The 16971-nt window shown below is 42.5% G+C and overlaps 2 protein-coding genes across 2 annotated transcripts; one reads left to right on the top strand and one right to left on the bottom strand.

Annotated features, from left to right (window-relative positions):
* Window positions 1–404: 404 nt before the first annotated feature.
* On the bottom strand, window positions 405–6849 carry LOC110978861 (ras-related protein Rab-39B-like). The gene is made up of 2 exons (XM_022234161.2): window positions 6459–6849; window positions 405–6016 (listed from the first exon to the last, which is right to left on the bottom strand). Exons 1-2 carry the CDS (start codon window positions 6794–6796, stop codon window positions 5584–5586), a joined length of 771 nt encoding a protein of 256 aa, XP_022089853.2. The 5' UTR covers window positions 6797–6849; the 3' UTR covers window positions 405–5583.
* Window positions 6850–6968: 119 nt separating this feature from the next.
* LOC110978859 (queuine/queuosine transporter SLC35F2-like) lies at window positions 6969–15833 on the top strand. The gene is made up of 6 exons (XM_022234159.2): window positions 6969–7129; window positions 9909–10215; window positions 11052–11211; window positions 11552–11711; window positions 12807–13014; window positions 13979–15833. The coding sequence occupies exons 1-6, from the start codon at window positions 7026–7028 to the stop codon at window positions 14261–14263; spliced, it is 1224 nt and encodes a 407-aa protein (XP_022089851.2). The 5' UTR covers window positions 6969–7025; the 3' UTR covers window positions 14264–15833.
* The last annotated feature ends 1138 nt before the right edge of the window (window positions 15834–16971 follow it).

The raw sequence follows: 16971 nt of genomic DNA, 5'->3' as shown, positions 1-16971 counted from the left end.
AAGTTCCCGTAGGGTTTGCTTTAGTCAGATGTTCATTTGATCAAGTGTTTTATCAGAACCGTCTATAGTTAAATCGATTCTTAACTAAAGAAAACCAGAAACTGCCTGCTGAAAAGACCAACTTGCGTTGTACAATGTACATGTATTGAATACCGTTTGAGATTGAGCAGGGGGATTGAATTTTCGAAATGCGAGAAATATTAAGTGTGAAACAGTTGGATCAAAAGACCACTTTTGCTTGCATGATTTTAGATACTGGGAATGACTTACACAATACAACAATAAATTTTTCAATTTTGTTAACCTTTCAAATGGGGAAAATATGTCAAGAAATCTTACGTTTGGCAGTTTGCAAGGCCAGTTATCCAGGCGAGTAATAAAAATATCCAATAATACTTGAGCCATTCTCTATATTGAACATTTATTCTGAATATATACATGTTAAATAATGAGTGGAATTTAATAAACATTGAAATGTATACACCAGATTATTTCATATTTTTTTTACAAGACAATTCACAACACAGGACTACTCATCACTTGATTTTCATTTCCACTTTTTTTTTACCCCTGCATTTGCAAGTCTTGTTTAACTCAGAAACACTCGGCTTTTAGTTCAGTGGAAAGAGCTTACATCGTTGCAGTTCACATCTGATTTTTGCATTATCATGAAGACAATTAGATACCTTGGCCCAAAGTTTGAAAATGCACAACTTTAATCCTTTGATCCGTGCAAAAATAATGAGGCAATATGTTCTGCGTAGAAAATTTAGCTACCTCGAATGGTTTAAAGAAAAAAATAAATAAATAAAATCAGCAAACAACACTGACCTTATCTTGACAATAACATTCACTTTGAGCCTAAAGTTGGTCATTCCAATTGCTTTTTTACTGAAAAATGTAATTTACACTCAAGTTGCTGATAAACAGAAAACTGTTGGGCCTTCGGAGTACCTCACTGAAATTCACTGTAATCTGAATCAAACTTGTACATTTGTACTGTTGAATTATCTGTCATATGTGCAAATTCTAAATGGCCTACACCTGTTTTCCTTTCCCCCATGCCCACTCCAGTCACGGCACTATTGCAAAGGAGCACACAAGCAAAGCGACATTTGACAAATGGAAACCTGCCCCACATATCTTCCCCCCCAAAATCAAGGACATGAAAGACATAATTTTTCCAATGTCACACTGACCTTCCGTCACCTTTACCCTTAAACGGAATAAACAGTGTACCCTGCCAGACTCCAGTTACTGCACAAGTCATTCACCGCCCCCAAAGCACCGCAAGGAATGTAGAGTAGAGCGTTTGTGTACATGTGGCTCTAGCACAGTCACTGTTTAGACTTCCAAACCCTTGACAAATAAGCATCTCCAAGCTATGCAGCATTGCTTGACAATTTTGCGCACACTGTATGTAGCTACATTTATCCTAAGGCATGTGCACGCTGCACGGTACAGTTTCGTTCCTCCTGAATACAATTCAGCTACCAATTTCAACCAAAGAAGTCCGGAATCAACACCGCTAGTCTGCACGTGGGACAGTAGTGGGACAATACTCACAAAGATGTGGATGAAAAAACTGCATGGCTTCCAACAAAATCACCTCACGATCAATGTATAATTGAAATGTTTCCATCTTTAGCCAGTGCCGCTGCAAACATAATGTACAATGTACACGGAAGAGCAAGGTACCCCGTCGCCTCACATATCGCAGACTTTGCTCTTAAAGCACCTAGGAAAACGCCTCATGAAATCCCTTAGAGACCGTGTGACATTTCCCCATTCCCACTGAGAACCAGTGTGACAATAAACAACATCCATACTGCAATGCTTGGAGCAATAGAAACCCCCCCCCCAAAAAAACAATGCAATACCCTAACGGAACCTCAAAGTTTACTGTTAAGCAGCTGTCTAACAAAAACAGTCGGGGGGGGGTTTATTATGTTTTCAAGAAACTATTAAGAATTAAACAGCCATGCCATGGTGCTTTCTTAACACTGAGAGAAAAAGGACTTGATGAATATTCAATGTGCATTTACACATCAATTGAGTTGTAAATACAACACAGTTTTCCCGCTACAAAAAATTTATCTGAATTGCATCATGCCCTTTTCATGTTGATTTGTCCCTTCTCTACAATATGCCTAACTTTACTGAAATTATCACGACACTATTGATTCTGTCCAAGATACTAGGGATTTGGCAATAAACCTGAGCAGCATAATTGGTATTTCGATTCACCTCCAACGTCCCCAAACACACACTTTGGAGGAATGTTCGTGCGAGTAAAATATTCAAATATGTACACTTCAAAATACTGTGCATACATTAATGTCATTCAAGACAGTCGAACTTTCTGGTCTAATTTTGAGTGTGTGATGAGCAAAAAGGAACAAAAATAATCCCAAACAAGTAAAATTGCATAGATTTAACCCCAAACAATAAAATTCAAGCAATGCTTTTTTTCCTTTAATTTAGGCCAATTAAAGTGTTCGGTTTATGTAATACACTATGATATAAATATGGTATAATGATGTACAGGTGCTCTGGATGTGTGCAACACTTGTGAAAAATAAATACTTATTTATACTTATACTGATTATTCACACTGTTGTACTTTACTTGGTTACAAGTACTCTGTGACCACTACAACTTGGCATGACATGCTTGTAGGATGTAAATTGAATCGATACCTGCTTTTCCCCATATGAGGCAAGAAATACATAAAGAAATGATCCGTAGTCATCCCATTTTCTTGACAAGATAGGCTTCACAAAAGCCAATAAATTTCAAACCTTTCTACGCTGCGAACATGAATGACGAGTAAAAGCTGATTTATTTCATTTTAGCTCAGCACTTTGTTATTGGTTATTTGTGTCTGGTTATGAGGCTACAGCTTCCAATAAGAAGGCAATGCATGCCCTTGGAAGCCACTAGCTAGCGGCTCCAACCACTTGCCATTGATACATGTATGTGCATGCTGGCTTAGCCACAGCCAGTTTATTCAGGCAGGGTCCATCACAACTGATATCCAACAAAGGCTGCCGACACTGCGTCAGAGTTGAGCGTGAGAGTTGAGCGTGAGAATAGGCAAAGCTGCAGCTCTGAAAGCCAGTTTCAGACACCACTCAGTGTCCACTTGGTACAAGACACAAGCCACATGGCCTCTGATATATGTCTCGTTATTCGTTTTTCAACAGAGAAAAAGTTCTCATTGCCTTGTAAACACAGGATATCGAAATGAGCAAATCACTCATTTTGGACTGTGTTAGCTTTGCATTGTTAGTATGAGAATTCCCATTTGGGCGTGACATAGTGAGAATTTCCAACTGGAAATGTGAAAGTCTCACATTGAATGCACAGGAGTTTGGCAGCCCTGCCAACACTGTTACAGACACCTGAAGCAACACACCTTGTACTTGACCAAAACTGGGATATTTAACCCTAAAGCAATGGTGGTAGAGATGCAAGAGCGAGAGTGTGCCATAAATAGGGGCGTGTTTCGGCCACCCAAACCATCATCTTGTTTCAGCATTGGTCACTGGCTAAACATTTTGGTGACCTTGTTATGCCTCTGTGATGTCATTGTTTGGACGGAACGAGAACCGAAGGTCGGAGTTGGTTTAGTGCCAGTTCAAAATGGCCGAAAATAAACGGACAATTTTCGTCGCCGCTCAAATGAGTGAATTATACATTAAGAAATTACTTGTTGGATGCAGCCAATCAGAGAGATATTTTCTCCGAGAACATACGTGAAAAGAGAGAGCAGGATGAGAAACACCCCAAATATTGAGTAAAAATGATGTCCATCCACAGTGTCATCTGCTTCCCCGCGCTTGCCTCCGTCAGATGACGTAACCGTTTCTGTTTTTTTTGTTTTTATGGGCCACCCTTAACATGATCCTGGTTACTGCCCCGACGTCACAAACAAGTTTCTGGTTAGGGGTCACCAAATCACGCCCCAGTTGTCGGATATCTGTCAACCATTTCAGACTTCAAGTGCTGACAATGCTGACTTGAGAGACTAGGTCTTCCCCAAGTTACTCATAAAGGTCCTACTATTTGCTCAGCACGTGATACCACCAAGCAATGATTTCCACAATATTTACACACAGTATTTCATCTTTGTAGCAATTTACTGAATAATTCTCGATTTTTTTTTTCTCTGTAACGCTCTGACCGCATTGACACTGACAATGGACACTCACCACAGACACGTAACGTACGATGTATACATCATATCCTAAAGTACAACGCACGCACTGGTTCATGTTACCGTTAACAAACATGACCGCCTAGTCTACAGACATGTCATGCTATTAGAATTCTAAACATGAAGAATGCTTTTACTAGCACTAATCATACATAACTAAGACACGTTAGCCATTCCTATTGGTTGAGAGTGTCAATTGGCTGGTCTTAAACGATGGATGAAGCAGTGGCTGGCCTTGTGCCACCTGACACACAACGCTCCACAGGTGCAGATAACTTATCGTTATTTGTGAGAGGAACAGATCATCACATTGCTACAGCGGTGTTTGAAAATAAAGTTGTTGAACACAATCATTGGACTTTTATAATGTTTAAAACTCATTTCGAATTTGTGACTTGCAAAGATATTTAGGGCTGGGAATCAGGAATCTAGATGCTGATAATGTCCCTGGCCTTTGGCGTGGGCATTATCAGCATTCATTCTCCTTATACAGTGAAACAAATATTTAAGACCGGCCAAGCACCTTTATTCCCTCGTTAAATAGTCCACACGAACAACCAATACAGAGAGTTTGCATGGCTGCCACCTTGCAGGCCAATGCTTTTGTTCCACAGGGTATGCACAAAGGAGGTTTCCCTGAGGAACACAAGAACTGCCCTGCAATATGGCTACCATGCAAAGCCTCTATTGGGACCTACGTTCGCATGTAAATGACTTCATTTATCATCAGTCTGTGGTATATTTTGGATTTATTATTTTCTTTGGAGCAAGAATATTGACGAAATAAGTGATTAGTTTGAAATTTATTTCAGTTGGTTCCTCTAAAACAGATTTCAATTTTCCTTCAAATGACTGTACCTTAACTAGAAATCTGCCATCCAAACACTCTGATCTGTGAATTGACCCATAATACGACAAAAAATGTTCATTTCAAAAATTTTCTTGACATAAAAGGCTAGTAATTCAGAGCTAAAGTATAAATAAAGCTTCTTGCAAACATAGATGCAATCTGGACGGATGCACAAATTTAAATGCTATTTCAATTCCACCGATTACGGACGAATCAATGAGGAGGAAACTTGAGGCACTGTTGAAACGAACAAAAAGAGCTCAAGAGGACGTGAAAAAGCCTATTATCAAAATGGCAGGCTAGATTTAAAATTTTGACATTACAATAGTAATGGTCAAATTGCCAGAGAAAATTTAGGAGACGTGCTATGGGAGTGTGACTTCATATCTGGGTGACAATTTCACAATATTGCTGTCGTTGGCTCTCCTTAAATCTGTCGTATATCGGTGGGGGGGAGGGGAAGAGGGGAGTAACATGAACCAGTGCTTGACAGATGCTACCACGTTAACAATCATCATGCACAGCACATCTTCTTATCCTGCCGCGGCTCCTCCAATCGTAGCGTCTCCCGCGGTGCTGTGAACCCCCCCTTGATCCCATCCCACCCCTCCTTGATTTCCAATTCACCGTTCTTCAGTTTGACGTAAATCTCCTTGGCCATGACCGAGAAGGCAGCCTCCACGTTGACGCAGGCCTTAGCCGAGGTCTCGATGAACTTCATGTTGTAGGCCTGGGCAAACTTCTCCCCTTCCTCCTTGTACACTTCCCGCCGATCGTCCAGATCAGACTTGTGGCCGATCACCATATACGTGGTGCTGCACGGGTTGCTCACATTCTCCTTGGCCTCTAGCAGCCACTCCTGGAGATTCTCAAAGCTGCGCCGATTGGAAATGTCATACACTAACAGCACACCGACAGAGTTCCGATAATACGAAGTTGTTATTGATCTAGAAATGGCATTTTAAAGAAAGAAACAAATTTTCAGATGATTATACATTTTACATTAGTCAAAAACATTGATTTAGAAAAAATAGGTATTGCAAACATGATTTCACTTACAAGGGATATCAGGATAAATGTCATTTTGCTCTTCATTCATGTTTATTGTGAAAAATTTATGATTTGGCCATGGCATCTCAAACCAGCATTTACTGTTTCCCTAGTCATCAAATTGATTTAGGTAACTCTATAACCTGATGACTAAGCATGCTAAACATGCTAAATAGAGACACAGCCTACATGTATTTTTTTTCTAAACTTGAAAAAGTAAATTCGAATTCACCTTTTCAACAGGCATTCGAACATGCCTAAAAAGTTAAAACTTAGGCCTATTTCCATGATCAGAGATCAGTGAAATCATGGAGGTAGGAACCGTCCTTCACGGGGTACCTGAATCGTTCCTGCCCGGCCGTATCCCACAGTTGCAACTTCACCCGCCTCCCTGGCGCCACCTCGATCAACCTGGCGAAGAAATCCACCCCTACCGTGGGATCCGATACCTCCACGAATTTACCGTCACAGAACCGCCGCAGCAGAGACGACTTGCCCACCGTCGAATCGCCCACAAGGATCAGACGAAATTGGTACTCCCATATGACCTCGGGCGGCAAGCCTACTAATTCTTCCGAAGCAGAAGACATCATTAACTGTTCATCATGAGGATTTTTGTTAATTTCAGAAAAAAATACGACAGTCGTTGGGGATTTTTTCCTGCCCGATTCAACCATCAACCGATTAATAATAATCTCATGATCGCTGATTTAAAAATGGCTACAATTTACTTCCGCTAGGTCATCGTAAAGGTGACTGCCTTTTGAATATTTATCACATATTTTATGCATCGCTACCAATGATTGGTTTGAAATAAGTCTGCGAAGAGAATTTGACCAATGGACGATGGTGTATGTATTATGGACAAATATCGTACGTTGTTTCACAACTGCGCTCAGCACAATCATGGAGGGTACACGTGGGGAGGAGACGGCTCCAGATATGTCAGAAAACATTTGCTCTCGTATTCTCGCTCAGCTGAAGGTTTTTATGAGAAGTATTTTTACATTGTAAGTTCTTTCATTTGTTATCTTTTGCTCATGCATAACGTTCTTGTTCTGACAGATTGGTACGGCGTGCGGTGGGAATGTCAATTTGAGTTGACCATGTTCAACATCATGAACATGTTCGATGTTGTTTACCATTTTCCCCGTGCTAGACCGGTGGGGTCCGACGCGGCGTCCGCTCCGCTCCCTCCGATCCCACAGAAAATGAGCCTGTTTCGCCATAGACTCTACATAACATTTAAAACTACAGGGCATGAGCAGGGATTCATTTAAGCTTTTCTTGTTGTGTACCCATGGAAATGCTGCTCCAATTCCCCCAAGATTTCTATGTTTAGCCTTAGGCCTACATCCCTTTGTTCTGATTACCAAGAAAAAATTGGCCAAAACCATTTTTTTTGCCGTTTTTCCAAAATAGCGTGCAAATATTTCCTGATCTGCGTCCGAGAGTCATGCGGTTCACATGTGTACTTGCGAAGATGAGCAGCAACCAAATGGTTGACTACAGCTGCGATCGATACACAACAAGACACGGAAATTGGCTGCAGCCTCTTTCCGTACATGAGTGTGTAATTCTTAGCCGCGCTTGTTGAAGTGGCAGTTGGCTGCGTCGTGCTGGGGGTCGCACTGACCAATCACAGGACTCCTCATTATTTATTCACGAATGGCAGGACCGACAAGCAATAGTTATAGTTGGGCTGGCCCAACTATGGTGCAGAGGTCCAGTGTGCACGTGCCCAGCATGTGCCAAAGTCATATTGTTTACAATGTCATGTCATACAGATGAACTGCCATATTTTAGACAAATTGTGTCAGTCATAAGATGCATAAACTTGGATAAGGTTGAGAAAATTTCTATAGAAATTGGTTAACAATAGTTGGGCCAGCCCAACTGCAGCAATAGTTGGGGCGTAACAGTCCCGCAGTGGTGCAGTGCTTTGGGATCTCTGCCACAGTGAAAACTTATAGTGAGGAGCAAATTCCATACTTAGGCCCACCTGCTGGTGCCCGGATGCATGCTGGACATCACTTGATACCCTTTGCACAATAAGGGATTTTTAAAAATGTGTGTTTTCAAAGTAAAGGCTTCAGAATTTTCCTTGCTAAAGTTCACGTCTTATGCTGAAGTTGACTTTCAAGCGCATTCTCACGGTTGGAGGTTGTTCCATTATTTATTGCACTCAAGTCTTGGCAAAGGGGCAGTTTCCATTCACTTAGTACAGGGATTTGCATGTTTTCCTCCTTTTTTTCTGCAACATGATGAAAATAACCGAAACCTTTTCAGTACAGTGTGGGAGATATTCATAGCGTATAAATAGTGAAATTTGAGGCACATTTGATGTAAAGATTAAGAGTTTAGTCAGTTACATGCAGCCAACAAGTTGATATTACATAACATTACTGAATAAATTCAGCCTAATGTTATGTATACATGTACATTACATATCATCTCTGCACGTAGCGACTGAACTTTGCAACAATTAAGCTCTCTGTACCAGTGTTTACTGTTGCCATTGTTACAGTTCATTGCCTGTGCCCTGTAATGTGAGTGATAAGCTATAAAAAGTTGAAGAGGAAAATCAAACTTATTGCTTTGATGGCCATTGTATTCAAATATGAATGGATTGCGTAATTGATTGTTTGAGCAGTGTTTCTGTAATCGCTGGGTACCAGCCAACAGTTGCTATAGTAACCAAATGGCCAATGCTTTTAAACTTGAGCCGTAATCTGGAGCCATTGAGCAAAAACAATACACGTAATAAGTTTCAAAAATGTGCATCTTGTCCAAAGTTGCCGTCACATGAAATCTGACCACCCTAATCCTATCTCTGTTCACTCAGTCCTCATGTTGTTCATATCCCTCCCTCCCCCCCACCAAAAAGTCACCGTGTAGGCTTTTGGCGCAACTATTGGAAAACATTTACAATATGGGCGATTCATAAGAGTGCACCTCCAAGAGTTTGCAACGCGTTGGTCAATCACAAATTTTTTTTTGGGGGGGGAGACAAAGTACATTTAACAAGGGGGGGGTTTCCCCGGGGTGGGAGGAGGTGTAAAACACTCCCCAGCAAAGAACTGATTAACCACTGACAGCAGAAAGGATCAAGGGGACAAAGATGCCTAGGTGTCTCATTTAGCCGCCGTCTTGAGGACAGGCAATATTTGCTTGTACAGAATTTACAGACCCCAATTTACGCGTATTTCACATATCCTAAACACTGGCCCCCAAAAAAGAGACTTTAGGTTTCTGTCCAAGGCACTAAATTGAATGGAAGCCTGGGCTCAGATGGCACCAAAGGGGTGACATGTTCAAAGAGTCTGCTTGGAATGGACCAGCAGTTTTAATCGTTGCCTTGGAAGGACAGGAAGATATTTCAATCTGAGATGCCCGTCATCTTTCCTGTTTGGTCACAGCTGCAAAGACAAACCTCAGAAATGACAAAGCTACCGGTAGATACTAGCCTAGCTCTGATGCCTGAAGTACATAAGTTGCTAGTTGTCGTTCGTTACTAAGCAGTATGGCAGAACCTTACATTACCTGGTCGCATGTTCTATCTGACACTGAATATAGTGGTGAAACCCTCTTGGATGTTTTTATGTTAAAAGTGTGTGAAAGCAAAATGTGTTTCTGCCCATCAGCTTGGGAATCTTCAAGGTTCATGAGGTTGTAAAAAAATCTTGAGGAAATTAAGGCTGATTTTTCATGCAAAAAACCAAGACTGAATTTGATGGTCACCCTTGTGAATTTCCTCACCTCCACCCCTTCTCTGTGCCACCCTCTCAGAAACTTCCTGAAGATTCTCCTGGGTGGGCAGGCCCTGTCCCTCTTGATCTGTGGCACGGCCATCACCAGTCAGCTCCTGCATGACCGCTTCAAGGTCAGCGCCCCGACGGCTCAGTCATTCCTCAACTACCTGTGCCTTGGCCTGGTCTATTGCGTCATCCTCTGCTGCCGCAGGGACCGCCCGGACAACTTCTACCATGTGTTCCTGTCTCGCTGGTGGAAGTACCTGCTGGTGGCACTGGTGGACGTGGAGGCAAACTATCTGGTGGTCAAGGCCTATCAGTATACCACACTGACGAGTGTCCAGGTGAGTGGCCTGTCTCGGGCTGTTTGTAAAGACAAGCTGTGGAAGCCTGGTCCATAAGCAAATCTTTCAGTTAATGACTTTCCACAGCCGTGTTGCATTCCCTTAGAAGTCCCCTTTTGTGTCCAGCCACAAGTCCTTTCACAAGACTCATCATACTTAGCTGGGTGACCAATGACAAAAGGGGTGCTTTTGGCTCAGTTCCGTGGAATAGCTTGTGACTTGGCTCGCGACTGGATGTCTTGTGGTGGACTTTGTGGCGAACTTGCAGGGACTTACGATTGACCCAACTACAACAGTGTTCCACGGCGACACCGGCGTCCCATGGGAGCATTGAAGGCACAACAAGGCTGCACTTGACCACGCCAGTCAGTCCGTGATATCATACGTATTTCAATTACAGGTTTTGCCCTTGAACCGACGTATATTCACGAACACTGCATACTCGGTACTTGTCTGAGATATACATCAGTGTAAGGGCAAAACCTGTATTTTAAACTAAAATCTCCCCGACGCAAAGTACATCTTGAATCATCATACATGAGTATGAATGAGGGTGGGTTCCTTGCTTGAGCTAGACAAGGGAGGCTGTTAGGTTGTTAGACCATGTATCCATTTCCCATAGAGCAATTTACAGCATTACTGTGTTTGTTCAAGCGTGTCTGATGTGGAGCACATACTGCGTGTTACACTGAACTCTAGTATATTCAGATCTGTGTCAGCTGTGTGGGAGAATAGCTTTGGAGTGTCCTCCAATTCTCTGGTGGTTTCCTCGTATGAGGGAGTACGTATGTACAGAACAGAAGTGGAGTGATACCTGTGTTGCCTTTCTTTTTTAGCTGTTGGACTGCATCACCATCCCGGTCGTGCTTCTGCTCTCGTTTGTCATCCTGAGGGTCTCGTACCGCATCAACCACGTCGTCGGTGTAGTCATCTGCATCATCGGCGTGCCCCTAATGGTATGGGCCGACAGCCTGTTAGGCAAGACTGACACGGATGGTAAGTTGGAGACTGACGCTCCTTGACTCTTGGTTACGTTGCTGAAGTACTCTGTTTCCCCAGTGTATGACCAATGTTGTTTATGAACCCTTTGCTGCTCGTACGTCTTGTACCCAGGCTCCTCTGTGTTTCTCTACCTGCGTACATGGAGATTGTGCTCATTCAGTTGAAAGTTGGTTTGCACAAAGCAGTGTTGCTCAAATGTAATGCTCCATTGCTGACTTTCTTAACCTGCCACTGAATGTCATCTTCAGCTTCAAATCATAGTCATAATGACTGGAAATTCCCAAATTGATATTATTCATTTAGTTCCTCTGTCCACTCTCTGTCTCGCTTGCAGATAAGCCACAGAAAGCCCTGGGTGATGCCTTGTGTCTCATCGGGGCCAGTCTGTACGGGATCTCCAATGTTGCAGAGGAGTACGTCGTCAGGCACTTTACCAGGGTGGAGTTCCTGGGAATGGTCGGTCTGTTTGGAACTTTCATCAGCGGCATACAGCTGTAAGTTTGCATTCTGTTTTTTGGACACCTCTGTGCTACTCGCATCAACTCCCTCTGAGCTTCTTCCATCAACTCTTTGATGAGCCATTAAACTGGGGAGAAGTCTTGCTCCTGGACTCACTTCCACGAACCTTCTGTAAAGCTTAGCTCATCCACATCATTTCTTCAGGCTGCTGTTTTGCTCATCAGTTTGCTGTGTATGTACAGTGCCTTTAACCCCAACCTTCCCCAACCACAGAATTAAACAGTAGTGAAGTGTTTCATTCTGTGGGGATAGGTCTGGTAGGCCCATAATAGCTGGCTTTTGCATTGGGTTTGGCATACCTCAGAAAAACCAAGTCCAACGGCCTCTGTGCACAAAGTCCCATATGGGTGTTTAACTTTGTGTGAATGGGGAAGGAAAATGAAAGAAAATGTCTCTTACTAGACACTGGACCAAATTCATCCAAATCCGACACTTGCCCTGCAGTCCACATTCCTTGCTTAAAGTCCACCACTGACGTGATGGTCGTTGTAACAGACCTATCATACACAGGTTACATGATGTCATCAGTACTGTTGCCACGGCAACATGGTAGTCCGGCAGGGCAAAAATCCAAAATTAATTTACATCTCCCCAGCACAAATCCATCCTTGAAATAGTTGTTTGCGGTACTCGCTGCTACACCTGATTCGAACCAGCCAGCCGACACCGGCAAGCGTGGTGGTTGAGTGGTTAAAACGTCTACGCTAGTATTAAAGCAGGAGGTCATGGGTTCGAGTCCCACCCGAGTTTTTTTTCACAAGCCTTCAGGGGCATACACTGAGTATACAGTGTTAAAATACACATCGGGCAGGGCAAAAATCCAAAATTAATTACTATGGTAGTGCTTCATGCCTTGTGGATTGAGTCCATCAAAATCCACCAAAACGTGGAAATGGATTTTGATGGATAGGGTTAAACTGCAGAGTGTTGGAAGCTGCTCGCTAGGTTGCAGTCTGTTTCCCACTGCCTTGTTGTAATTTCCCGTCCCAGCCAAGAAATCGGGATATGCCCTTCAGTCTTGTGATTCTTTTCCTTTTTTGCTTTGTTTTGTTGGTGTCATTTCTCTCCAGGGTGATCCTTGAGAGGCAGGAGCTGACCTCCATCACCTGGAACTACCAGGTGGTCCTTCTCTTCTTGGCCTTTGCGATCTGCCTCTTCTGTCTCTACTCCTTCTTCCCCGTCGTCATCAAGTGGAGCAGCGCCCTGGTGGTCAACCTCTCCATCTTGACGGCCGACTTCTACTCGCTCATCGTCAGCCTCTTTGTTTTCCACTATGCAGTGAGTGACATGTCAATTTCATTAGTCTCAGTGGCCCCTTCATTTCAAATCTTGATACAGGTGTTAGATGTAATGTCAGGGAGGTGTAAATTTTATGTTGTGGTTTTTGTAAATGCATGTTTTGAAGGGCAAAGCAAGAACAATACAGCGTTGAATGTCCATCTCGGGAAACCGAATTATTTTTTATATCTCCAGCTCATTTTCGTTGTTGAGTCTGAATGGTTTCTCGCTTTGAACACTTCTATGGAAATGTGGAAATTAAAGAGAGTGGAGTCTTCAAATCGAAAACCTCTTGGAAGAATTAAAAAAATTTCTAATGAAATGTGTTAGAAATCTGTGAATTGTAACTGTCATCTGTGAGACGTTTGTTCAAGCATGCTGTGTCCGCTTCCAAGCAGGAACAAAGAGGGCGTGTTATTCAATGGAATTGACAGTCCTTTGGTACGAACTCACTGCCTAGGTGGCTAAGTTTATGCGCGTTTGAGGCAGAGCACGCTGAGTTCGCACAATGAATGTTTTCTGAAATGTATGGTCTTGGCATGCACTCTGAATACGTGGAACAGCCTGGTTGGAAAAGTTCATACCGGCCTGTCTTTCTTTGGTCGGTGAGGGCGCACTTTAACTCAGGGCAGATAGAAAGAAGTTATCAAACTGAGACGGTGGAGACACATGCACCATCAGTGTTTTGTTCCCAACATCCATTGAGTTGAGCACACGCAGATCTTTCAAAATCCACCGGGAGGTTTTGGAAGATTCTGTAGGATTGGAGAAGGTAGAAACCAGCCCCTGTTACTTAACATTTGGATTGATGTCCCATAAAAGTTAGGGACAGAGACTGTGCCACTGGTCTCCTCCACAGACATTTTAAGGATACGGAAAGCTTTCTGACAAAAATAAGTTCAAAGATTGGGTCAGGGGAGCGATAAAAGCCCTCTGAGATAGTGAAATGTTTTTGTTTGTACAGTTCAGTGGCCTCTATGTGGGATCGTTCGTCGTCATTGTGCTTGGCATCATCGTGTACAGCATCCTACCGCCGCGGGACGCCCAGCACAACTTCTTCAGGCGCTTCAAGTTCCTGGGACGGTACCAGCTCTTCCGAAATGAGCGCAGCGCCAACTCGGAGGGTGAGGCCAACCCCGATTTGACAGTGTCCTCCTGCGGTGCTGAGCTGACAGAGGAGGAAAGGGAAAGCTGGCACCGGGCGGCCAATGAGACACTGAATGGAACAAATTCTGAATCGCCTGCCTGATGTGATTGGCTGCTTGGAGTGCCCCCTATGCAACACCTTCCTTGATTGGCTAGTTTTAAACAGCAGGAGTCTGCCTTTTAGGTTGTGCAAAATATGTATAAAATGCCCATCTGGCATTTCCCTGTGTGTAGATTGTATAATTAGCACTATTTATAGTAACAAAGAACAATTTAAGTATGAAATTCATTTATGGCCAGTTACGCAAAAGGAATGTTTGAAGCAACATGAACAAAATACTGCTTTGCTTGGGATTCCAGTACTTAAGACCAGATTCTGTTTGGGGGCTAGATTCATTCTTTAATTTCCAGAATGAGTGAATTACACATTACACATTTGTAGTTCGATCGTCAAACCTGTATTGTTTTAACGTTCAGGGGGCCTGTTGTATCATCGGCTGTAGCAACCGTGAAAAGGAAGTCGTGGTTGTCAAGTGCAAAGTCCTATAAAGGATCTGCCTCGTTTTTTGGGGTTTTTTTTTTGTTTTTTTGTTCATTCAGTAAAAGGCAATATTGTTTGTTACTTGAAATTTGGGGTATTTTCATTTTTGGAACCCAGCAATTTTTGTAGATCTGAACATGAAGGAAGAGAAAATATTCCTCCGTTTTAACTTTCTTGAAGAAACCGTATACACTGAAATGATTGTGCGAAAAGCTTTACCTCATTTGTATGTCAAATCTTGACTGGGAGAGGAGTTACGGATCAGGAAGGAGCAGACGATTTAGTTGTCAGTAAATCTGACTTGGTTTTTGTCTGTCCACAAAACAAGAGGCACAAATCAGTTGATTTCATTGCTGCATTGGTTTGGTATAAATCGTACAATTGGCTGTAGGCTGTGCAAATTTCAAGCAAATGGAAATGCACTTTTAAAAGTTGATGGAAGTTGATCAAGATACTGCAAGGAAACAAGATGTCTGGAATGTTTCAGCTGTCAGTCATATTGTAAAGTTTCATTAATGGAAAGATTTCCTGAGTTTTGTAATCTTCAAAAGTATTCTCAGTTATTCAGGTTATGTCAGTAAGGGAAAGAATTTTCCCTCCAAAAAAAATTACATTTGTAATTGTCCCCTGCAAGAAATATACTTGTTTACCTAGTTTTGTTGACACTGCAAGTCATCAGTCTACTAGTAATTGTTGATATGATCTGTGGGTCAGTGGTATGACTGATATTTCTCTTTTTGTGTTAATTGGTATTGTGTTCAAGTGAAATATCCCCCAAAGGTATCCAAAATATCCTGAATTTTCCAGACTTTCTCGAGCATGAACAGAGAAGTAGTCTTATCCTGTGAATATCAATTGTCACTGCATTGAGTTAAATATCTTATTGTAAAGAAACATGGTTTCTCCATGCTGCATCTTTGTGAACAAAAACAGAACCACTTCCTCCAAACTGAAAGAAAAGAAGGGTTGAATTCAAGAGTCTCTGAGTGCCCGAGAAAGTTGAAAAATGGCTGCAATCAGACTTCGGAAAAATCACTTTTTGGGGGGTGATTTTGTTGTGTGGGAATAATTAAAAATGTAATTGGTTAACCCACAAAAAATTTAAAAGAAATTGAAAGATAAGTGACCAGACAAGAATTTCATTTGTGTTTCAGAAATCTCAGGGATGTTGGCGTGCATGCTTTTGGGCCCTGAACGGTGCTGATTTTACACAGTTTTCAATGGGGCTTGAAATTGTGGACTGTGCCCGTAGAGCTATACACATGCAGCTCGACGTAACTCGCAAAAGCTAAAGAGCGCCCCCTTGCGATGCTTTAATTTTTGTAGTGGTTGGCCACTCAAGATATCAGATGATGATAAGGATGGTAGTGCAACGCAGCTGGAAGCGCAACTCTGAATTTCAGTGCGGTCTTGCTTAGAAATTATCCCAGGAAATTATGGAGGTTTTTTTCTCCCTGCCTGCTTGTGCATTTTGCTTTTTTATGCTGCTTGGCACAGGAACATGTCTTCAGTAGTTCTCGTGTAAAATTGTGCAGTTCGACATCAAACTAACCGCTGTGCATCGCAATCAAAATTTACGGCTTAACTGAAGCATGGAGGAATGAAATACACTGAAGGCATTTTCATTTTTCTAGTCCCTTGGTCGATAACTTGCCGTCCAGTTGGGGGCCCAGAAACCGCGCCCCCATATAAAACTCTTACAACGTGTACCTGAATAGTGTTCGATCGAGTGATAAAAAGCAAGGACTCCCTATTTACTTTGAGAATGACAAGATACAATGCCCTTTCACCAATCAACCGCAAGAAAAGAAGGCGGTCACTTATGCTCCACATGCAAAGTCGGACCCCCCTCAGGCATCGGCATCAGTGTTAATCTTGGCATCAGTGTTAATCTGAATGAGCTTTGTGTAACTTAGGCGAAGGAAAAGAAGATGCGTTGTTGTGATGGGGACTCGTGGTGTGGTGATTATTCTTGTTTGTCGATGGGAATATTGGCGAGATGGCACCAGTTTGTGGCGACTTCAATTAGATTATTAAGCCCACACACGAACTGGAGACCCTTGTTTCTCCATGAAAAGACACTTCCTTTAATCGGCCGAGAGGGCGGCTAAAATGTTTAGATCTAATTCATAAAAATCAGTCATCATCCATCGATCATCTGATGTCTCATAATTTGGGGTGGAGAAAACAGTTCAAACTACATTTCGTTTCTTACACATGCATGTATCATTGATCTTTTTTCCTGTGATTACTGTCCGAGTGTGAATTCT

Source organism: Acanthaster planci, linkage group LG15, assembly GCF_054643075.1.
Source record: "Acanthaster planci isolate LZ-2023a linkage group LG15, COTS_SCS, whole genome shotgun sequence".
Taxonomy (NCBI): Eukaryota; Metazoa; Echinodermata; class Asteroidea; order Valvatida; family Acanthasteridae; genus Acanthaster; species Acanthaster planci.
Note: the sequence above shows the minus strand (reverse complement) of the source record. Positions and strands in the feature narration are given on the sequence as shown.

What these genes read in the sequence shown, in the direction of transcription:
- LOC110978861 (XM_022234161.2), bottom strand. Translation starts at nt 6,796, where the DNA reads ATGGTTGAATCGGGCAGGAAAAAATCCCCAACGACTGTCGTATTTTTT. An exon ending in GCCGGGCAGGAACGATTCAG is followed by an intron (nt 6,017 to 6,458) that starts GTACCCCGTGAA and finishes TGCCATTTCTAG; the next exon opens with ATCAATAACAACTTCGTATT.
- LOC110978859 (XM_022234159.2), top strand. Translation starts at nt 7,026, where the DNA reads ATGGAGGGTACACGTGGGGAGGAGACGGCTCCAGATATGTCAGAAAAC. An exon ending in CCACACTGACGAGTGTCCAG is followed by an intron (nt 10,216 to 11,051) that starts GTGAGTGGCCTG and finishes TTTCTTTTTTAG; the next exon opens with CTGTTGGACTGCATCACCAT. An exon ending in AGGCAAGACTGACACGGATG is followed by an intron (nt 11,212 to 11,551) that starts GTAAGTTGGAGA and finishes TCTCGCTTGCAG; the next exon opens with ATAAGCCACAGAAAGCCCTG.